At 39.0% G+C, this 24514-nt stretch overlaps 1 protein-coding gene across 1 annotated transcript in view; it reads right to left on the reverse strand.

The window, feature by feature from the left end:
* CNTNAP2 (contactin associated protein 2) overlaps positions 1–24514 on the reverse strand; it is a 2303447-nt gene that overhangs the window by 527246 nt on the left and 1751687 nt on the right. Inside the window, exon 15 of the mRNA XM_078343568.1 lies at positions 9120–9276. Coding sequence (XP_078199694.1) covers positions 9120–9276 — 157 coding nt within the window. The remainder of the gene's footprint in view (positions 1–9119; positions 9277–24514) is intronic.

The raw sequence follows: 24514 nt of genomic DNA on the forward strand, positions 1-24514 counted from the left end.
AGGGTTGAAAAACCATGGGAGGCTTCACTGGGAGCTCGGCAGGGTCTCAGGGGTTGGACTCCTGCCTGGTCTTGAAGAGTGACTATTTCAGGAAGCAGTTGCAGGTTTCTCTCAGTGTAATCTTTCTGTTAGCTGCAGTCCTTGTCAAGTCTTGCTGAAAGCCACAGCTTGGTTTCCACTGCACTGGGGTTGACTAGGGAGCCCTCTCCCCACCATAAGGCCATCAGTGACTGTCACAGGCTGAGACAGCTGCAGCTGGCAGAATAAGGATCTCGGGAGGGCAGTGTCAGCAGCAGGGCAGCAGCAAGGCATGCGGGCAAGAAGGTCAGAACGGAGGAGCCCGATGAGTTGTTCTTGAATACCTAAGAGGCTGCTCCTCCGGAACCCACGAGCTAACCCTTATCTGTATGGGCGTGGGCGTGTGTAATTGGAATCAATATTTCTTGAACATTTACTAGTAAAATATGGATGTGCCTTCTCCCTTATGAGTATCCTCTCATTTAAACTTCCTGACTACCATGTGAGGTAGTTGTGGGTGCCTTTAAATGCTGTGGTTAAGGAAACAGTCATTGACAGTTTCCATCACTTGCTGAAGGTCACTCAACTAGCCAGCAACAGAACTAGGATTTGAAATGCGGTCACATTTAGAAAATAATTTCAATCTACTTATGATAAGGAATACTTTTGATATAAAATTAAAATAAGAGATTTTTAGAAACTAAATCAGGAGCACTCTAGAGATGAGTAAAAGTAGATGTTAAAAAAGAAACTACAACCACGTTCCTAGCAGCATTACTCACAGTCACTAAAATGTGGAGGTAAGCCAAGCGCCCCTTGACGAATGAAGGAAGAAGCAAAATGTACTCTACCCATACAATGGAATATCCATCTTAAAAAGGGGAAAATTCTAATACATGCAACAAGAGGTGAACCTTAAGGATATTATACTGAGGGAAATAAGCCAACTGCAAAAAGACAAATACTATATGATTCACTCGCATGAGGTTCTTAAAGTATCCCAAATCATAGAGACAGAAAACAGAATGATGGTGGTGTGAAATTAAATACTTCAAACCTAAAATGACTGGAACTTTAAACTATTTTGAGCCTTGAGAGAAATGTGTTATATGGCCGGAGTCATGGGACATGCAGCTGCAACTTCTGCTTCTCCGATTATAGATTAAATCTCTTCCTCATTCCTGTCCTGTAAACGATTAGAAAAGACCAAATGGTTCCAGAAATAAGACCCCTCAAGACCATTACCCCTCCTTCTGGAATGTTAAATGTTCCCCTTCCCTGGAACTTAGCAAACTGTAACCAATCAAATTACGGTAACATCTGTGCTGGCCTTATATGGAAAATGTTACAACCCTGTTAACCTTCTCTATCTCTGCCTATGTAAGTGAAACCTTAATTTCCCCACTTTGGAAAGCTGACCCCATTTGCTAGGAGTTGGTGTTTCCCTGGTGGCTATCCTCAGGCTTTGAGCTGGAATAAACTATATTTAATCACATTTTCTGAACTTATTATTTAAGGTTAACTGGCCAGGGGCTGGGAGGAGAAGGGAATGGGGAATTACTGTTCAATGGGTATAGTGTTTCAGTTTTGCTAGATAAAGAGAGCTCTGGAGATGGATGGTGGAAATGACTGCACAAGAAAATGAATGTGTTTAATACCACTGAATTGTAAAATTAAAAATTGTTAAGATAGTTCATTTTATCTTATTTGCACTTACCACAATAAAAAATAGGAAAAAAAAATGAAATTGTACTGTATATAGTACACATGCTAAAAATGTATGCAGCACTTACATCTTTGATATGGTTTGGCTGTGTCCCCACCCAAAGCTCACCCTGAGGTGTAATAATCCCCACATGTCAAGAGCAGAACCAGGTGGAGATGACTGAATCACGGGGGTGGTTTCCCCCATACTGTTCTCCTGGTAGCAAGAAGTCTCATGAGATCTGATGGTATTATAAACGGGAGGTCCCCTGCACAAGCTCTCTTGCCTGCTGCCATGTAAGTTGTGTCTTTACTTTTCCCTTGCCTTCTACCATGACGGTGAGGCCTCCCAGCCATGTGGAACTGTGAGTCCATTAAATCTCTTTCCTTTATAAATTACCTAGTCTTGGGTATATCTTTATTAGCAGCACGAGAACAGACTAATACAGTCCTACTGTGTAATACCTAAGCATGAGTCTAAAGCTGCTTTCCCAGAGTTTGAATCTCTGCCCTACTGCTTTTAACTATAGGACCTTGGCAGAGAAATTAATCTCTCTGGGGCTTAATTACCTCATTTCTAAAATGAAGATAAAATATGTAGTATCTTTGTCATAGAGTCAATGAGATGTTTAAATGACATAGTACCTGAAACATACTGAGCAGTGGCTGACATGGTTTAAATTATTATTATTTAAACAATATGACGAATGACAATGCACATATAAATATTTCACTTTGAGTAAAAGGCACTCTAAAACTTCATGAAAAAATAAGTCACTTAGATTCAATCAAATGTCTTATAAACAAAGAAAAAAATTCATGATGATTATTTTTTAGAATATTCAAAATTAGGTGTTAGATAGTAAGCTGACCCAACCAAATAAATATGTTCCTGGTTTTGAAATCTTGAAGATATTCTTTAGTTAAATCCCCTTGGCTGCTATTCAAGTTGGCCATGGCCGGGCACGGTGGCCCACAACTGTAATCCCACCACTTTGGTAGGCGGAGGAGGGTGGATCATGAGGTCAGGAATGTGAGACCAGCATGGCCAACATGGTGAAACCCCATCTCTACTAAAAACACAAAAATTAGCCATGCATGGTGGCATGCATCTATAATCCCAGCTACTTGGGAGGCTGAGGCAGAAGAACTGCTTGAACCCAGGAGGCAGGGGTTGTGGTGAGCCAAGATCATGCCACTGCACTCCAGCCTGGCAACAGAGTGAGACTTTGTCTTTAAAAAAAAGACAAAAACCAAAAAACAATGGATTATTTTTGGCCCAGGAAGAAACAGCCTGATAGACAAGCCAATTCCATTTAGGGTCAGTGAAAGGAGCACGACTGCTAGTATTTGACTGGCTTTTCTAATGTTGAGGTGGGAACTGCTAACTAATTGTAACACAAAGACTGTGCTAATGGCTTTTCACTTCACTTATTTCCCACCATGGATGTGCTGATGTGGGCCAGGACATAACTATCCAGAAATTCTACAATGAGAGAAGGGTACTCACGCCATGAATGGCAATTCTTTCCCTGATAATTCATTTTGGAATTGCTAATTTCAGATATGATGATTTAGCTCATTGAGTCAGGCTGCAAGAGACCAGGAATTACCCAGCAGTGGGCACTTAGCTGAGACCAACGCTCCTGTAATTAGAATTCTGGCACCGTAGGTGGGAATATTTACTATTGCTGTGAATAGTAAATCATAAATGTTAAATGACATTCAATCTCAGAAATAACTGTGCAAAACTTCTAACAGCATAGATAATCAGGCAATTATTGAGAGGGCGATCGCACTCACAGGCCATTGCAGCTTCGTTGTGAGATCCAATCATGCTCTGAGCTACAATCTTATTTATCCTGGCTCCATTTTTATGCATTTTACTCTAGTAAATAAGAATAAGTATTCCATCTAAGCTTTAGAGTTCTTAGAAAAAGAACATATAATGTGATCGGTGGTTTAAGCTTTAAAGCTTATGTATAAGCTAGTTAAAAAATTACCTTCCCCAATCATTAGAAAGACAGATAAACAATATAAAAGATCTTTCTTGATCATGATATTGTGGAAGAACACTGGCCCAGGTGTTTAGAGATGTTTATTCTTATTTTCTCTCTACTCATCATTTCTAATGTAATTTTTAGAAAGTAATTTAAATTTTTCTGGGCCCCAATTTATGCATCTGTAATTTAAGACATTTTAAATGATTTTTAGCTAAGGTTCCATTCAACATTCAAATAGTAATAAAAACAATATATATTACTGTAATTTTAAACATCCATTTATAACAGCAATTTACCAAGATCCTTACATGACTTGGGAAGTACTATACTATCTATCTCTATTTCACTGATAAGAAGACAAAGATGTCAAATGTTCTGACTTAGCTCACACAGAGAGGAGATGGCCAAGGAACTTTGTCCTCATTTTCGTCTCAGTTCATCTTAATCCAATGATGCTTTGTGATTAAGATGACTGAAAATAGCTTTCTTAACTGGACACACCATCTAAAAGCATGAAATCTAATAGAACCTTTATTACTTAACAACAAATGCGGTTTACCATATGTGAGTTTCATTTGGACGTATGCACTAAATTTTTATTTCCCTTAATCTCTGACCTCTCCTCTGTGTTTGGATAAACAACATAACCGAACAGCAATGATCGTGGCAGTACATTTCAGGTTGCCTGGACAGTGCTCCTCACTTCTAGTTAGAGAGGCTACAGCCGAAGTCAGCTTCAGAAAGGAGCTCTGGCTGCCTCCCTGTTCCTGGAGGGGTTATGACTCCCAGACCACACTTGTAAACAGCAGGCACCTACACCTAGACTGCCTGGAGCCTCACGCATCTGATTTTCTCCTACTGACAAAGTTGATATCATTTTTGCTTTGGGAGGAGAGAAGCAGGGACTTCCTGGGGATGGACACCCTTGGTGCATTCAGCAAAATAGCCTGGCTCTAGCATGTCTTCCTGAGGGATGAGGGGATTGGAGACCTGGACCTGCTCTTCTTTTGATGATCCCTGATTTAAAACTTTCTCCAGTAAAGCCCATTTCAGAACATCTGCATGTGGCATTGTGGAATTAGACTTGAGGCCAGCTATGTAGCAGGTCAAGAGTGTGAAGGGGCCTGCTTTCCACAGTTTGCTTTCATTTATTATTTTCATTTATGAGTCAATTGGAACCTTTAAGAATTGTGATGAGTGCCAGCTGTGGTGGCTTATTCCTGTAATCCCAGCACTCTGAGGGAGGCTGAGGTGGGTGGATCACTTGAGGCCAGGAGTTCAAGACCAGTCTGGCCAACATGGTGAAACCTCATCTCTACTAAAAATACACACACACAAAAAAAATCCAAAAAACAAACAAACAAAAACACTAGGCATGGTAATGTGTGCCTGTAATCACAGCTACTCAAGATGCTGAGGCATGAGACTAGTTTGAACCCAGGAGGCAGAGGTTGCAGTGAGCCCAGATCACACTACAGCAGCCTGGTTGACTGAGTGACTCTGTATCAAAATACATACATACGTACATAAAAGAATTGCAGCATATTTTATATTTTATAGAATGTTTTTATATTCTGTACCTAATGATCACGAAAATTTGACAAGATTTATTTTTATTATATAGATAATAAATCAAGTTTCAGAGATGTTAAAAGCTTCCTCCAAAAGTGGCAAATCTGGGCCTGGATGTAAAATCTTCCCACTGCAAGCTAAACTTTCTTCACTGTTCCTGAGAGCTTTAGAAAGTGTTTCTAGAAGCAACCCCATTCATTTCCAAATATCTAAAGCATCCACATATGAGGGAGGGTCTTTGCCAGGTGCTGGTGAATTTAAAGATCTAGAAGACTCCCCCAAGAGCATTCTTTCATGTACTAAAAAGGGAAGATCATTTTAAGGAGCCATTTATTATAAAAATATTCATTATATTCTTCAGTTTTTTCAAGCTACAGTGCCTTTATTATTATATTAGACAAACTTTACAGAAACAAAGGAGTGGAATATCTTAGCTGCTGCTAAGCCAGGAGAGAGCAAAACATCAGCAGTGCCGAGGTCCCTGAGTAACTCTGAAATGTTAGAACTCAATCAAAGCTTGCCGGAGGAGGAGGTCTGTGAGTGAGGGTGGAATGGAATGTCTTCTAATCTGTGATCTGAATTCAGATATTTTCTTCGAAATGGCTTCAGAGGCTAAAATATATCTTTAAAAATCTATTTTGGGGCCAAGTGTGGTGACTCGTGCCTATAATCCCAGCACTTTGGGAGTCTGAAGTAGGTAGATCATTTGAGGTTAGGAGTTCAAGACCAGCCTGGCCAATATGGTGAAACCCCAACTCTACTAAAAAAACAAAAATTAGCCAGGTGTGGTGGTAGGCACCTGTAGTCTCAGCTACTTGGGAGGCTGAGGCAGGAGAATCGCTGAGATCATGCCACTGCACTCCAGCTTAGGCAACAGAGTAAGATTTTGTCTCAAAAAAAAAAAAAAAAAAATCTATCAGTCAGGTGTGGTGGCTCACGTCTGTAATCCCAGAACTTTGGGAAACTGAGGTGGATGGATCACCTAAGGTCGAGAGTTCAAGACCAGCCTGACCAACATGGGTGAAACCTCATCTTTAAAAAAAAAATCTTGGCCAGGCATGGTGGCTCATGCCTGTAATCTTAGCACTTTGGGAGGCTGAGGGTGGATCACTTGAGGTCAGGAGTTGGAGACCAGCCTGGTCAACATGGCGAAACCTCATCTCTACTAAAAATACAAAAATTAGCTGAGTGTAATGTCAGGTGCCAGTAGAGGCAGGAGAATTGCTTGAACCCTGGAGGTGGAGGTTGCAGTAAGCTGAGATCATGCTACTGCACTCCAGCCTGGGTGACAGAATGAGACTTCATCTCAGAAAAGAAAAAATCTATCTTTTCAACCTCTAATTCTACTCATGGTAGCCTTCAAGGTTTAGACAGGGATGCCATGCTTTAAACTTAATGTTTAAAACTTAATGTTTTAAAAACTGAAAAATTAATATTTTCAAAACTGTCAACTGCACAGAGAGTTCCCTAGCCTGGCCCAACTTAGTCATGCTTCTTCTCCAAGACCACCATATAAGGGCAAGTGTCTTAGGGCTCTTGGTCTTACTTGTCTCTAAAGTATGCCTCTTCTTCCAAGATGTTATGGATTCCTTCCTTCACTCCTTCAGTTACATTAAAAATTTCTTCCATTAGTTTTTGTTGTGTCTTGCACACACCTTCCTCAGAGCACTGACTGTGTTATGTTATTTATTTGTGTGTGCATGTGTGTGTTTCCTTCAACTAGTTTTGGAGCTCCTGAGGACAAAGAGCATGTCTATTCATCATTGTATCCCTAGAACTTAGCATGATGTCTGACAAAAATGAAGTTCACTTAGGTGTAGGTGCTAGATCTTCCTCATCCTGAATCCCTCTGCTCTCCTCTGTGGTAGGACAAGGTGATGGTGGCAGAGCACTCTGGGCTGCCTGGACAATGAACCAGTTGGAAGTGTGTTCCCACTTCTCCTAGGTGGGGAGGCTGCACCCAAAGACAGCTTCCTGAAGAGGCAGGGAATTAATGTTGGATAGACAAATGGATGGGAGAGGGTCTGCCTGGCTTGCTTAAGAACACACAACTAGTACTAAAAGGCAACAAGAACAAGAATTTGATTCAGGACAGGTATTCTTGTTCTTTGCATTTGCTGTTTTATCTCCAGTGCCTAGAAGAGTCCCTGACTCACAAGCATTTTATCAATATTTGTTGAATGAATGACTGATTGAATGACTGACTGACTAAATGAACGAAAGGTTAACTTCAAAGCTCATGCTTTTTATTTTATTTTATTTTTTGAGATGGAGTTTCGCTCTTGTTACCCAGGCTGGAGTGCAATGGCGTGATCTCAGCTCACCACAACCTCCATCTCCTGGGTTCAGTCAATTCTCCTGCCTCAGCCTCCTGAGTAGCTAGGATTACAAGCATGCGCCACCGTGCCCAGCTAATTTTTTGTATTTTTAGTAGAGACGGGGTTTCACCATGTTGACTAGGATGGTCTCGATCTCTTGCCCTCGTGATCCACCTGCCTCGGCCTCCCAAAGTGCTGGGATTACAGGCGTGAGCCACCGCGCCCGGCCAGCTCATGCCCTTTTAACTTCATTCCCAACTTCCAATCTTTGTCTACAGTGTGTATGTCTGTGTATAGATACATCCTTCAAAGAAATAAAAATTTTAATGATCTGTTCTTGACATTAATCCATAATGAAAGATTAATGATAGCTATTTACAAGTATTTTACACACATAAACACACGCATTTTAAGCCATTGAAATAGCCTTTGTAATTTGTTTCATTTACTAGAAGAAATGTAACTTTCAGAAAGTAAACAGACATCCTACCTGAAATTCATATAATGTTACATTCTCAGAATTAGTTTTTGGTTAACTGGTAGAATGAATTTGTCTTGTAAAGCGTCCTTGAAAAAAGCACAATACCTAGGTGGATTGAGGAAAACCATGGCTGGGCATATGGGGAAATGCATGACCATGGTTGGTTATGTGAACTGCTGCCCAGCAGCAGAAATGGAGCCTCTCAACACTTCTAAAAATGTAGAAAGCCAGCAACTCGATATGTGCTTCTGCCAAGAATCACATGTAGGTTTATAATCTTCCACCTAAACTTCTGGGGCCTCTCTTCTTCACAAAGAACGGCAGCTGATCTTATCTTTATCTGTTACCGACAGCGATACAGCCATTCACTGCAAGGCAGAACAAAAGCCAGCAGAGGGATGGAAGAAACCAGAAACAGATCTTTCTTGAACTGATTTGTATCAGAGTTATAAACAATTCCAGGTATGAAAGAAAAGTAGACAGGCAAGCAATTACTGAAGACAAGAGGAAAGAATGATATTTTTCTGTTTCTTTTTTACCCCTTCTCTCTGTTTCCTTTTTTTTTTTTTTTTTTTGGTCCAGATCCCCAATGCAACCAATGCAAACATTTTGGGAGCTGGTTGTGCCTCCCGCAGGAGGCTGTTCACTGTGTGCCCTCTCAGAGGCATCCACACTGGCTTCCCACCCATGGCCATCCCTCTATGGTTACACAGCGTATTTTATAATGCAAATCACTGTCTACAACATGGCTCATTATTTTCCTCTCTGAATAATATATGAACACATCAATTATGCGTCAGTCTGTTTCTAAATGCATACCCTTGTCGCCCTGACCTCTTTCTACTTTTATATTTTTCAGTATGTTCCTGACATTTGTCAACTGGGTTAGTTCCAAACCTTTCTAACCTACGATTGTATTATTATAGCACTTTTCAAACTTTCTTCTATTCACATCAGTTTGACACAAAGGCACAGTGTGTGTGTGGGGGGGTGAGCCCAGCTGTGCTGGCCGCAGGCACTCACCATTGCTTGTAGTCCGCGTCGCAGTTACAGTAGTACTTGGGGTCTGTGCAGTTGCGTTCAATGCCACAGGCACATTTCTGGATGCCAGGCCCCGAACCACCCCAGTAGTAGTGCTTTTCATTGGCTTTGCCAACCCACCAAGTGTAAGGGCTTCCATCTACAAGAAAAGGGAAAGGCATATTTAGAAAGAGACCTGGGTTCAGTCATTATACTGCCACACTTACGCCCACTTCCCCAGACTGTACTCTGATAGCCTGAACATCACACAACCCTCTTAAAAGTCAATTTATTTCAAACAGACAACCCACAGAGTGGGAGAAAATCTTCACAATCTATCTATCCGACAAAGGACTAATATCCAGAATCTACAATGAACTCGAACAAATTAACAAGAAAAAACAATCCCATCAAAAAGTGAACTAAGGATTTGAATAGAAAATCCTCAAAAGAATATATACAAAAGGCCAATAAACATATGAAAAAATGCTCAACATCACTAATCATCAGGGAAATGCAAATCAAAACCACAATGCGATACCACCTTACTGCCGCAAGAAAGCCTGTATTCAAAAAATCAAAAAATAATAGATGCTGTGTGGATGTGGTGAAAAGGGAACACTTGTACACTGCTGGTGGGAATGTAAGCTAGCATAACCGCTACGGAAAACAGTGTGCAGATTCCTTAGTACTAAAAGTAGAACTACCATTTGATCCAGCGATCCCACTACTGGGTATCTACCCATGGGAAAATAAGTCATTATACGAAAAAAGATACTTGTACCTACATGTTTATGGCAGCACAATTCACAATTGCAAAAATGTGGAACCAACGTAAATGCCCATCAGTCAATGAATGGATAAAGAAACTGTAAAATATACATAGATATAAATAGAATACACATGCACATATATATGATGCTACCATGTGAACAGTTAGAGTATCTAAACAAATAATACCAAAAATAAGGACCATATTGGAATTATGCAAAAAAACACTGTGGTACTTTCTCAGCCATTGCAATAGTTTTCCTTAAGAACAATTCTGTTAACAGGCAGGCAATCTAAAGTTGCTGAGAACGTACTGGATGAATGCAATGAATGAACAAGGCCTCTAAATTTAGAAAGGAGTTAGTTATTCAGGCATTCTCCCATTCCATACAAATTGCTTGATTTTTATGTGTATTGACTTAATTTGGAAGTTATGATTTTCTCTTGGCATGATCACATTTGGCACCCACATTTAAAAAAAAGCATATTTGACTTAATCTGGTAAACAATCAAGAGGGAGAGTTCAGGACCCTGTTCCAAAGGGTGAAACACACCCGCTTTCTGACATAAAGGTCCACCCTGAAGCTGTGTCTTCTGTTTACCCATGCCTGGTTCCAGCATATGGGGGATCTGTTTGCTTTCTATGTTTAAGACGTTTGCTTCACCCTTCTTGTTCCATCAGGGTAAGTGGTGAAACATCCAGCCTCTCTGATGCTTCCTACTGCCAATAATAAACTTTTCTTTTGAAGCAGTCCAGAGTTCCAACAATAAGGGTTGAAAAATCCCATCTATAGAAACTATAGCAACTCAGCCACCCAAAGAAATGTTAAGGTCATTTGGCCCATAAGCTACACTAGGTCTCTGCTGATTCCGTATCTGGCCTTGTTACAGAAAGAGGTGAAGGTGGAGGGTACCATGTTGACCTCATGAAATGCCTTTGAGTCTGGGTAGGTCACAACCTGACTCTGAAAATGTAGAAACATTACCAAAACTGGTTATCATATTCATTTATTGCATTGCATTTTAAAAGCTGACCTCATGCTAAATTCTCTCAAAGGAACTTTTGGTTAATATCACTGTTTTTGGAAACTAGAGGATACTAACCCACTTGGTGGAGGAGACAAAGCAAATCAGGCACCTGTAAAAGTGGTTTGCTTGGCAGGTAACTCCTTCGTCCTGCTTGTACCTCAAATAACCAATGAATGATTATGTATCTCAGAATTTTCACCCAATTTATGACTGTTCCTTCTAGTGACCAGTAGAAACAACCTAATACTGTGTTCTATTTTTGTTGTAGACAGTAATAATAATTAGCATGAATCAGAGAAGCTGTGTGTGGCTCAGTATTCTTTGTAAAAATCAGGACATTGTCGGTAAAAGGAGAGGATATCAGCTTCACCTTCAGAAGGAGACTACCAGAAACATGCTGTAGGGGAAAAGGAGAAGAGGCAGCTGATTTCCACCACACCTTCAGGGAGTGCCCAGAAGCCCAGGAAAGGCAGTCTCATTGTCGAATTGTTTGGGCAGTGGTGAAGCTGCCTGTGCAAAGTTGTGACTGAGACAGTGAAAGAGATCTAACTTAATCGATTCCATCTTGCATCTAACCTCCAAGTAGTCCTTGTTCCTTCCTGGACATAGGCTGAATTAACTTTGAAAGAAACTTGGTTTATAGTTTATAGTTTAAAACAAAGATGATGACAGCCCTTTCCCAATTCAGACCTTCTTCTTGCCTGGGGGACTATAAGATTAGAAATTATAGTTTAGGAGTCAGGCAGCTGGAGGCTACAAGATTCTGACCCTCCCTAAACTGCATCTAAAATCAGTGCTTGAGATACTTTGCAGACCCTGAACTTGATGGATCAACTGGCACCACTCAGATCAATAAACTGGCTCATCTGATCTTGTGGTCCCCACCCAGGAACTGACTGAGCACAAGAAGACAGCTTTGACTCTCTATGATTTCATTCCCTGAACAATCAGTACTCCTGGCTCACTGGCTTCCCCACTACCCACCAAGTGGTCCTTAAAAATTCTGATCCCCAAATGCTTGGGGAAACTGATTTGAGTAATAATAAAACTCTGGTCTCCTACGTAGCTCTCTCTGCATGAATTACTCTTTCTCTACTGCAATTCCCCTGTCTCAATGAATTGGCTCTGTCGAGGCAGCAGGCAAGGTGAACCTCTTGGGTGGTTATAGTGGTTGTTCCAGTAGAAGCCCTCAGCTGTGCATGGGATCCAGGCTGCACATTAATCTCCTAGGGCAGACCCTCAGCTCATTGTAGAGAGGGACTCTTATTAGACACCAGGATGGGATCTGAGGGGATGATCTGCAATAATTCCTGTATGTGCAAGGAGTGCAGGTGCAAGGAGGTGGCATGCTAGTGACCTGGTAAGAGCAGCCTAGTTTCCCAGCTGCTTCTCTCATCCCTCACTCTTTCTCAAGTCACAATACTTTAGTCCTCATACAGTGAATGCTCCCAGGGAGGTTGATGCAAAATTGATGTTGTTCTGTTCTTTTCCCCAGGAAAATAAGTTAAATACAGCACAAAATGCTTACCTTAGCTCTTTCCACATCTACCATAAAAGAATGCCAATAAGAAAAACATATTCCAGAGAGAAAGCAAATTGTAGACTCTGTTATTAGCATTGGCTAATTCCGTTAAATCACTGTAACTAAAATAAATTATTAATTTGTTGTGTATTTTATATTCAGCAAGAGGAGAATCATTCAATTTACTTTGAGCAAAGAATTCCCTTATTCCAGTGCTATGCTAATGAAATGCTACTTTTTGCTTTACAAATCATTATTTACCTGTTAATTGGCTTTGGGGAAAAGCAGTTAAAGGCAATAAAAATGGAAAGCCTTTTTAAAAGACAAGGGTAAAAAGTGGTGAGGAAAGAAATAATTTCATTATCTATTTCCAAGAGTTCAAGAACTTCTATAACCTCAGAATATGAAGATTGTAGTTAACTATATTAAGTAGGTGTGGTCACTGCAATGAGATTAGGTAATGAGGAACAGCATTCTAAGTTAACTAGAGCTAAATTATCAAAGTAAAGCATATTGTATTAAAACAACCAAACATGAATTGAATTAAATATAATCACTATACTGTTTGTACTCACTTCAGATCAGGTTTTATTATGGTGAAGGGCTTATTAAGGTTTGGATAATTAAACTAGGAAAGGGAGAAAGAAAATAGGCTAGAAAGGAAAGATATTTTCTAAGATTTACTTAAAAAAAACCAATAAGCCAGGCGCAGTTGACTTAATTTGGAAGTTATGATTGTCTCTTGGCATGATCACATTTGGCACCCACATTAAAAAAAAGTATATTTGACTTAATCTGGTAAACAGTCAAGAGGAGAGCTCAGGACCCTGTTCCAAAGGGTGAAACACACCCGCTTTCTGACATAAAGGTCCACCCTGAAGCTGTGTCTTCTGTTTACCCATGCCTGGTTCCAGCATACGGGGGACTCTGTTTGCTTTCTATGTTTAAGACGTTTGCTTCTCCCTTCTTGTTCCATCAGGATAAATGGTGAAACATCCAGTCTCTCTGATGCTTCCTATTGCCAATAATAAACTTTTCTTTTGAAGCAGTCCAGAGTTCCAACAATAAGGGTTGAAAAATCCCATTTGTAGAAACTATAGCAAGTCAGCCACCCAAAGAAATGTTAAGGTCATTTGGCCCATAAGCTACACTAGGTCTCTGCTGATTCCATCTCTGGCCATGTTACAGAAAGAGGACAAAGGTGGAGAGTGCCATGTTTAATCCCAGCACTTTGGGAGGCTGAGGTGGGCGGACCACCTGAGGTCAGGGGTTCGAGATCAGCCTCGTCAAACATGGTGAAACCCTGTCTCTACTAAAAATACAGAAATTAGCTGGGTGTGGTGGTGTGTGTCTGTAATCCCAACTATTCAGGAGGCCGATGAGACAGGAGAATCACTTGAACCCAGGAGGTGGAGTTTGCAGTGAGCTGCGATTGTACCACTGCACTACAGCCTGGACGACAGAACAAGACTGTCTCAAATCAATCAATCAATCAATCAATCAATCAATAGCTTTCTGTTATTTTCACCAGTAACAAGTTGTTGTTTCAGAAACACAAGGGTGAATTCTTGGGGACCACTTGAGGAAAATGTGGTACATACCTGTGATTTCCAAAATGTGTTCTTTGGAACTTCTGGGCTACACAAAGTAACTTAACCGGCTGCTTAAATAAATATGATCCTGGTGCCCTCTGAGATAAGACCCAGCACAGTCACTGGGACATTTAATTTGTTTCATTCCCACTGTTTTTATCAGATATTAAAAACAATACCACAAGGGTATATAATCTCCAAAATGAAAATGTAAAAGCATGTTTTTAGCTTGATGAAACCTGGCTTTATCATAGCTAGGATTACACCTTATCTACAAATTCCGTTACAGAGTCCCTGGGGTCTCTTTAGCTGAGGAAATAGAACAGGTACCACTGCTGCAGAAACACACTTTTCACTGTTGTTCTTAGTGCCCCTTGCTGGCAGCTTGTTGGCGGTCCTTCCCAGGCTCTGCTCTCCTGTAGCATTTGGTTGTCTGAAGGCCCCTGCAGTGCATGATTCTTTGTCTAAGTGACTCATGCTCAGAAAAATCTCCTACTTCCTTGTCTCTTCCTTTCTTAGCACCGCCAAATCTTTTTTCTCCACTGTGTAAGTAAATTTCAGCTGACCACTCTGATCTGATTACAACATCCAAATCAAGTTATGAATGGTGATGATACCCTAAATATAGACATCCTTAATTGCTGCAATTCTAGACCATTTAAAACATTCTTACACCTGTGAAAAACCTTCCTTCCAGAGCAAATGTCCTAAATAACAAGAAAGATAAAACGGCTTTTATAATAACCTCCAGGATGGGATGGAGCAGAGAAGAAATTTGGAGGTGCCGTAGCCACTATAGAGTCCTCCAAATCATCTGATAGCTGTAGTTTGGAAGATCAAGCAGGCTAGAATTTTCTTTATTTCCCCAGGATGGATGTGTATACTTCCAGGGATACAGGGGCTTAAAGCCAAAGCTGACGGGAACCCCTGCCCCAGGGACTGGAAATGGAAACAGGCTACTAGTCCTAGAGTTCTCTGGCTTAAATACAGGCAGCTTTCCCTTCTTTTACATGTGGAGTTTGTCCCTACAGAATCACTTCCAAGACATGGTAACCAAAGTCTCAGGATCCCCACAGAAAAGCATGAGGTCGGGGAGGTGAAGCCATGGAGTAATAACTGCTATTTTTTTTCTTCACCCTCTGGTGGGAGGTAAGTAAAGGGAAGGGTTTTCAACTTACCTATGACTCCCCTAAGTGTCTTGTAAACAATATAGATTCCCTGTCCTGTAGAATAAGAATCTCAGAGGAAGAGTTTTTGAGACTCAGTCTCCTTGTGATCCTTATCGTCACACCAGTCTGCCATATACTGAGCTGGAAAAAGGACAGTGGTAGATAGAGTTCATCGAACACTTTGAAACATCTATAAAGAAACAAGGAGGCCCAGATGACTGGGGTCCATTGGAATACCAATTCAGGACATTGTTTTCTTGGTAAGATACAAAGAGGTGATAATGGTGTTATTAGATAACATCTGAACTTAATTCCCAATTATTTTTTTCTGAATACTACAGTCACTGTAATTTTTTTTTTCAGTTTTATAACTTGAGTCAAAAATGCCTGTCTTTTTTTTTTTTTCTCATTTTTGCCCAGGCTGGAGTGCAATGATATGATCTTGGCTCACTGCAAGCTCTGCCTCCTGGGTTCAAGCGATTCTCCTGCCTCAGCCTCCCAAGTAGCTGGAATTACAGGTATGCTGAGATTTCAGACATAGCTAGGATCACTATGCTTGGCTAAGTTTGTATTTTTAGTAGAGATGGGATTTGTCCATGTTGGTCAGGCTGGTCTCGAATTCCCAACCTCAGGTTATCCACCTGCCTTGGCCTCCTAAAGTGCTGGGATTACAGGCATGAGCTACCGCACTCAGCCAAAAATGCCTGTCTTTTAATATTTCAATTAAGAACTTTAAAAATAAAATTAAAAATCATGTATTGACATTTGCATAAATACAAAAGTCTATTATCTCAAGTTACCTATGATTTCAGCTTATTAAACAGGATAGCAATAATCTCTTTTGTTTCCTACCCATCCAATTCTACATTGTTCTGTGTTAACATACAAACCAAAGAATGAGTCAAGATAAAATCCTGTGGAGTTCATACTGCAGATGGTGATGTGAGTTTGGGAAAAACTCCTAACTCTGAAGTTCTAATATAAACATTCAATGGTGGTTAAAGGTGAACGTTTTATCTTTCTGTGATTGGATGTCAGTAAACTCATCTGATTAGGGATGAATAGACAGAAATGCAGTTGATTAGCTTCAGGTTGTATCTTTTGGAATTACATTGGATTTTGCTGTATTTTATTGATTTGAATAGGAACCAAATTTAGAAATGTAGAGTTGAAGTTCAGATCAAAATGGACCTAAACTGAAATGTTAATTAATTAAAAATTAATTGTACTGCATAATATTTAAATTTATTTTACTGAATTGTACTTAATAGAGTTCAATCAAGGACTGATTTCACTGAGCAGAATTTGATGCAGAATCAAATCTTTAAGTCTTATTCAAATGAATTGGACTTCATTAATTTGAATGGAACTGAAGTAACAGATTATATGGGAGTTTGCAATCCTGAGCAGTATTAAAGAGAACAGAATAGGCCAATTCACTCTAAGTGAACTTGTTCTGGTTTCTCTTGCGGTCACGGGCACTGAGGACGCTCAGTAACCCTGGCTCATTCCTTTGTACCACGGTCTCCAGAAACAAGTGTGATTAAGAATACCGAAGTGATGGAACGGGACCAGATGCTGTTTGTTTCTTTGATTCTTTTTGTTTCTCTCAATTCTCTTAACAATAGTTATTCCTTTCCAAACTCTATTTATTAAATATATCTTCTTTCCTGTCCTAACGCAGTGGTTATGATCCATTTAGTTCAATCTTAAACTAACTTGATGATGAGCGTCTTCATGTGCTTCCAGACTTGAAAGAAAATGCTTTTAATGTGTCACCATTGAGTTTCGATGCTGCTATCACTTGTCAAGAATAAATAGTTCATATTATGTTCCAGGAAGTTATATGACATTTATCATTTGTTAGATTTTTTTTTTTGCATGAATCAATACTGAATTTTATTCAATCTTTTGTCTTCCCTTATTAAAATGATAAAAAGTTTTTTTCCTAGAGATTGTTTTCTCATAATAGTAATTAAAAAAAAATAAACTTTGTTGTGAGAAATCATTATTCATCTATATAGTTGGGTTCACTTTGCTATTTTGTTTGGGATTTTTCCCACTATATTCAGGAATGACTTTGGCCTATCATTCCCCTTTGCTACACTACCATTATGTTTTTGGTATCAAGTTTACATTGGCCTCAAAGAACTGTTGGGGGCCTATGTTAGAATTATTTGGAAAACTGTCTGAGGCTCATATAATTTAATATCTTTCATTATAAGATTATTCTTATGTCTATTTTTATGTTTATGTCCTAATTTATGTTATATTCCAGGTAGATGTTGTTTTAAATGAATTTGCCCATTGCATTTAAATATATTGGGAAATAGTTGTGTTTATGTCCCTTTCTTCATTTCTACTAATATATTTTCCTGCTCTTTTCTGACCAGTCTGGTTGGAAGTTTATTGATTTTGTTAGTCTCTTCAAAAAATCAATTTGTTGATTTTTATTTACTGTATGGTTGATTTCCTTGTTCATTTATTCCTGCTTTTACATTTATTTCATTTGTTCTACTTTCTTTGAAAATATCCTAGAATCTTTTTGTCTATTCTTATTTAATTAACAAATAAAAATTATATATATTTAACGTGTACATTATGATGTTTGGAAATATGTACACACTGTGAAATGGCTCAGTGGAGCTAATTAACATATGCATTACCTCACAGAGTACTTTTTGTATACTCTCAGCAATATTCAAAATGCAATACATTGTTATTAGCTATAATCATGTTGTAAAATAGACCTCCTGAACTTATTCCTCTCTCTATCCTTTATATATCTAAAGAATATATAAAGTTTTATATCCTTTGATCAACAGCTCTGCAGTGTCCCATTCCCTAGCCTCTGGTAACCACCATTCAACTCTCTAATTCTATGAGTTCAACTTAGAAAAAGTCCACATATAAGGGAGATTATGAGGTATTGTCTTTCTGTGCCTAGCTCATTTCACTCAACATAATGCCTTCTATGTTCATCCATGTTGCCCAAAATCACTGTGTTTAAATACCACTTTATCCATTCATGGACGCCTAGGTTGATTCCATATCTGGGTTATTGTGAATAACGCTGCGATGAACATGGGAACGCAGATACCTCTTTGACATACTGATTTCATTTTTAAAGAATACATAGCAGGTAGAGAGATGGCTGGATCATCTGGAAGCTCTATTTTTAATTTTTTTTGAGGAAATTTCATGCTGTTTCTCATAATGGCTGTCCTAATTTACATTCCCACCAAAAGTGTACAAGAATTCCCTTCTTTGTCTAATATCTTAAGATGGATGCTTGGCTCAATAAATTTTAGCCTTTCTAAGCTTGTACTATACACATACAAGACTATAAATTCTACCAAAATATCACAGTAGGAATGTCCCTCAAATTTTGAATTCTGCTGTCATTATTATTTGATAATATGTACTATCTAATTTTCATTCTTATTTCTTCTATGACCCAGGGATTATTTAGAAGTTTTTAAAAAAATGTCTAATTTATGTTTCGCTTTTTAGCTTTTATGGAAAAGGTGTCTTTTTAGCTGAGTTTTAAAATTTAATTAATACAATCAGAGAACAGGATTTATGATACCAATAACCTGAAATTTGTTGAGATTTGTTTTAAAGATGCCAGTCTGTGGTCAATATTAAAAAATATTTTACCTGTTCTTGAAAAAAATGTTTATTTTCTAATTGTCCTATGTGTCCATTGACTCACAGTTGTTAATTATGCTATTTATTTGCTATGCTATCTGTGTTGCCCAATAGGTAACCAATAGCTACATGCAACTATCTAAAATTTAGAATTTCAGCCTCACTAGCTATATATACTAATGGCTACCATATTGGACAGGAAATATTTTGATCGCCTCAGAAAGTTTTTTTAAATACGGCTGCTTTGTATACTTAATGATTTTTAAAGTATTTGATCTATACTTATTGAGAGACATCAATATTTTTTTTTTTTGAGGCGGAGTTTCACTCTTGTTACCCAGGCTGGAGTGCAATGGCGTGATCTCGGCTCACTGCAACCTCCGCCTCCTGGGTTCAGGCAATTCTCCTGCCTCAGCCTCCTGAGTAGCTGGGATTACAGGCACACATCACCATGCCCAGCTAATTTTTTGTATTTTTAGTAGAGATGGGGTTTCACCATGTTGACCAGGATGGTCTCGATCTCTTGACCTCATGATCCGCCCGCCTCGGGAGATATCAATATTAAAAGCTTCTTCTGTCAGACTGTATCTTTCAACTTCCCGAGTTTAGCATTGGGTATTTTCAGTAATTTGGAAATTTTCATCCTATTGTGATGGGCTGTATGAATTATAAGATTTTTTTCTCTTACATTTGCATTTGTATTAAGGAAGAGAAACAGGCTATAAAATTGTATCGTTTGGAAAGACAATAAATATACTAAGTTGAGACACTGTTAAGTTAAATACAAAATTTAAAGTTTCTAGGGTATCTACTAAATTAATGACACTTAAGAGAATGTAAAATCCTAAAATCCACTATTAGACCTTGATCTGAATCTGAATCTGCATGTTTCTTTGGTTTTGGTGAATTCTTAGCCATCATTCACCAAAATAAGGCCTCATCACTCTTATTTCTTCTTCCACAACTGATTGGTCCTGATCTAATGGGCTCATAATAGCTTTTCTGAATCTATAATTTCCTGGCCTTGTTTTTTATTATCTTTCTTTCAGACTTTGTGGTGTCCTTAATGTTTTTAATGTTTCTTGTGTACAGCATATAGTTTTTCTTTTTAATTGTCTAAAATTATCTTTTAACTGGAAAGCCTAATCTATTTATTGTGATAACTGATGTGGACTTATTTCCAAATATTTGTACCTTTTTTCTTTCTTGTTTGCTTTTTATTGTTAGAGCAAATAGGTATTTTTTTTTCTTCCTTTTAAATTAATAATTTTTTCCTTGTTCTATATACTTTCTACTGGTTTAGGATTTTACAGTCTCTTAAGTGTCATAACTTTAGTAGATACTCTAGAAACCTTAAATTTCATATTTAACTTAACAGTGTTTCAACTTAGTATATTTATTCTTTTCTCAAACAATACAACAATTTTATAGCTTGTTTCTCTTCCTTACATATAAGGTATTTTATCTAATGTTTAAGCTTCATCTTGTTTATCACAAATTAAACTTTATTGCTCAATATTGTCAATGTGTGTATATATTTGCTGACATTTTACTATTTTCTTTGTTCCCTCTTTTTTCTATCTCAGACTATTCTTATGAGATCTTTTTTTCTCTTTTCCTGTAATACCATCTTTGGACAGTCTTTTATTGAGGGTCAGAGGGTAGTACATACCTACTATTTTGTCCTAAAAAGTCTTTATTTAGACCTTATTTAGGTGTTTTTTTCTAGGTAGTATATTCAAGGTCAATGGTTATTTTCTCACAGTAGTTTGAAAATATTCTAATGTCTTCAGGGTTTTATTGTCAAGAATTCAGTGGTCAGTTTCATTTCCATTCTTTTGCAAACAATCTGTAATTTCTGTTTAGCTCGGGATTTCTTTCATTCTTGTTTACATCCACCATGATACCTTAATCTGAATCTGAATCTGCATATTTTTTTGGTTCTGATGAATTCTTAGAACCAAAATGAGGCCTCACCACTCTTATCTCTTCTTCCACAACTCCAATTAGAGATGTATTGATTGGTCCTGATCTAATCTCCTTGGTCTAGATCTAATCTCCTTGCTCTGAATATATATATATATTTTTCATATTTGACAACTCTTTGTCTCACTGGGCAGATTTCTAAAAAATTTCTTCAGAATTTATTTTCAATTTCACTATTCCTACTTCAGCTGGGTAGAAACTGCTATTTATCTCTAACATTATGCTTTTAATACTATCTATTATGTTTTTATTCCTATAACATTTATTTGGTTCTTTTTCAAATGTTACCCATTATTTTTGACAGGATATTAAATTCTCTCTTTAACAATTTTTTCAATCCAATAATTTCAATACCTGAAGTGTTTGTAGGACTGAAAATGCTATTAGTTATCTCTATCGATTCACAATTATAGTATCTTGTTTCCCCATACATTTGGTGACTATTTTTTTCTTTTGAGATCATGTTCCTGGAAAATGTGTCTGTGAGAATCCTGTGAGGTTCAGTTGAAGGTATGTCTCTCTTAGACCATCTGCATTTGCTTTTCTCAGATACATAGAGATATTACCAATCTGGGACCTCTTTAAAATATATTTTCAGCTTGAATTTTTTCCAGCCATTCAAATGCTGTGAAGTTACCTGTAAATATGCATCAGAACTGGCTATTAAACAGCTTCAAAGGATAATTTCTTCTTCTTTTTACTCTTAGCCAAAGATCGGATAATCAAAATTTTTGTATTATCTTCTTTTACAGAGTGTATTTTTCAGTTTTTAGTTTTGTTTTTCATTGAGAGTCTAACCCCTTGGATTCTGTTTTCCATAAAGTGATATTTGATATGATTTATTACTTTGCATGGACCTTTTTCCTTATCTAGCCACTGAAATGAAAGGGGCAAGCTGCATGGAACTGGCAGCAGCCTTTAGGTCAGCTTCTGGCTTTACCATTTATTTATACTCTTGGTTCATGGTTTTGCTTCATTTCAGGCCTCAAGGATCTTCGTCACTTTCTTGCATGCTCAATCATACATTGAAAAGGATTTAGAAAATTATTTTTAGTGCATTTTAAAAATGTTTATGGGGGAGGGTTTTTATTGTATCTATTTTAATACATTTTAAAAATGTTTATGGGGGAGGGTTTTTATTGTATCTATTTGGCCTTAATTGTATAGTCAAAGTCTGTTACTGTGGGTTTTAAAGTGAGGGAGAGGCATGATCAAGATAACGTTTTAGGGCCGGGCGCGGTGGCTCATGCCTTTAATCCCCCCCTTGGGAGGCCAAGGCGGGTGGATCATGAGGTCAAGAGATCGAGACCATCCTGGTCAACATGGTGAAACCCCGTCTCTACTAAAAATAGAAAAATTAGCTGGGCGTGGTGGCGCCTGTAATCCCAGCTTCCCGGGAGGCGGAGGCAGAAGAATTGCTTGAACCCAGGAGGCAGAGGTTGCGGTGAGCCGAGATCGTGCCATTACACTCTAGCCTGGGTAACAAGAGTGAAACTCTGTCTCAAAAAAAAAAAAAAAAAAAAATAATGTTTTATTACACAGTGTGACATAAGGGAAAGGTGACTAAATAGAGAAACCAAATAGCACATATTAGGTGACAAAGACTTGGAGTATCAAGGACATGACATTCTGCCTAATACAGAGAGAGGCAAAACATACCGTAAAAGGACATTAGTAGATTTGGTGACCTGATGGATCAGCTAGTGGTAGCTGCTTGGTTTTACAATGAGGCAAATCTGAACATTTTGAAAGAAATGTCAATAGGAAGGCCAGGCATGGTGGCTCATGCCTGTAATCCCAGCACTTTGGGATGCTGAGGTGTGCAGAACATGAGGTCAGTAGTTCTAGACCAGCCTGGCCAACATGGTGAAACCCGATCTCTACTAAAAATACAAAAATCAGTTGGGCATGGTGGTAGCTGCCTGTAATCCCAGCTACTCAGGAGGCTGAGGCAGGAGAATTGTTTGAACCCAGGAGGTGGAGGTTGCAGTGAGTCATGACCGTACTCCAGCCTGGGTGGCAGAGTGAGACTCCATCTCAAAAAGAAAAAAAAAATAAGAAAAAGAAATGTAAATAAGAGAGTGTTAATTTTAGGGGAAACTAACACTTTTTCAGTTTAATTTTATAGAGAGTGAATTTGAGGTGATAGTGGGTCTCAACCAGGACTGGCTCTACCTGCTCAGGTATGATTCAGAAACATTTGTAAAGTGCCACTGGTAGGTAGTGCCTCAGGTCCCACGAATGCTGAATGTCTTACAGCGTATTAGATAGTTCTGCACAACGAATAACTGTCCCACCCCAAATGCAGGGGCACCCTGATTGAGAAGCTCTCTGACATAGTGACTTGGAAATGAGAACGTACAAGAGATGGAACTTCTGACTTCAAGAGAGAAAAATTAGAGCTAATCTCTTTTTTTTGTTTTGTTTTGAGACAGTTTTGCTCTTGCTGCTCAGGCTGGAGCGGTGGTGTGATCTTTGCTCCCTGCAAACTCTGCCTCCCAGGTTCAAGTGATTCTCTTGCCTCAGCCTCCTGAGTAGCTGGAATTACAGGCACCTGCTACCAGGCCCAGCTAATTTTTCCGTATTTTTAGTAGAGACAGGATTTTACCATGTTGGCCAGGCTGGTTTTGAACTCCTGGCCTCAAGTAACCCACCCATCTCAGCCTCCCAAAGTGCTAGGATTACAGGCATGAGGCACCATGCCCAGCCGGAGCCAAATCTTTAAATCTGTGAGTCATTCACAGTGACAACTGACACCTGAGCATGCGACAGTCTGTGGAATGGGACACATAGCTAGCTAAGACCCTGCCTCTTAGGGTGCTGCTACACAGGAGAAGAAGAAAGACTCCAGGAAGACTGGAAAGAGTATAGACAATGTGATTTGAAGAATGTTACTTCTCTGAAATACGCTTTCATTTTCATTCCCCACGGCCATTTGTATTCGTTTCCTATTTGTGTTAAGCCACAGTTTACACAGAACTTAGTGTTGTTATTATTATTGAGATGGAGTTTCACTTTGCCGCCCAGGCTGGGGTGCACTGGTGAGATCTTGGCTCACTGCAACCTCCGCCTCCCAGGTTCAAGCAATTCTCCTGCCTCAGCCCCCTGAGTAGCTGGGAATACAGGCACCCGCCAATCATTCTTTTGATTCACGGATTGTATTGCAGTTATTTTATGTGCTCGCCTCCCCTACAGCCTGGGAGTTCCACCTGGACACTGATTCTGTACTCCAGCTTCGAGCAGGTAAATGAGTGGTGAATGTTTCAGAAAGGTAAATGTTCCAATGTTCCAAGAGTAAAGCTTGGCCCGTGTCATTGGATCTGGGGATTAGAATCATCTGAATGGCAGATTCGTGTTCAGGTGATCAAGCTTTAAGAGGTTAAGGTGATGTAAGGAAGCAAATATGAATGATGAAAACAGAAAAGCCTTCTGAACATGAGGAGAGAGGGACAGAGCAGCCAAAGGGTGTTGAAGGAGAAAGTGTGGCTTCGGCAAGATGGGGGGGTTCTGAACGTACCTGTAGTCACAAGTAAAAGAAATTGACAAAGAAGGAAAGAGCAAAGCTCCGAGGATTGGGCCAGTACTGATAGATAACTACAGTCACTTTTTTGATGTTTACTGCTTCCTCCTAGCATGCTGGGGCCAGAATCAACCCTGCATAAACATTGCCGTGGACAA

Source organism: Callithrix jacchus, chromosome 11 (assembly GCF_049354715.1).
Source record: "Callithrix jacchus isolate 240 chromosome 11, calJac240_pri, whole genome shotgun sequence".
NCBI classification, from domain to species: domain Eukaryota; kingdom Metazoa; phylum Chordata; class Mammalia; order Primates; family Cebidae; genus Callithrix; species Callithrix jacchus.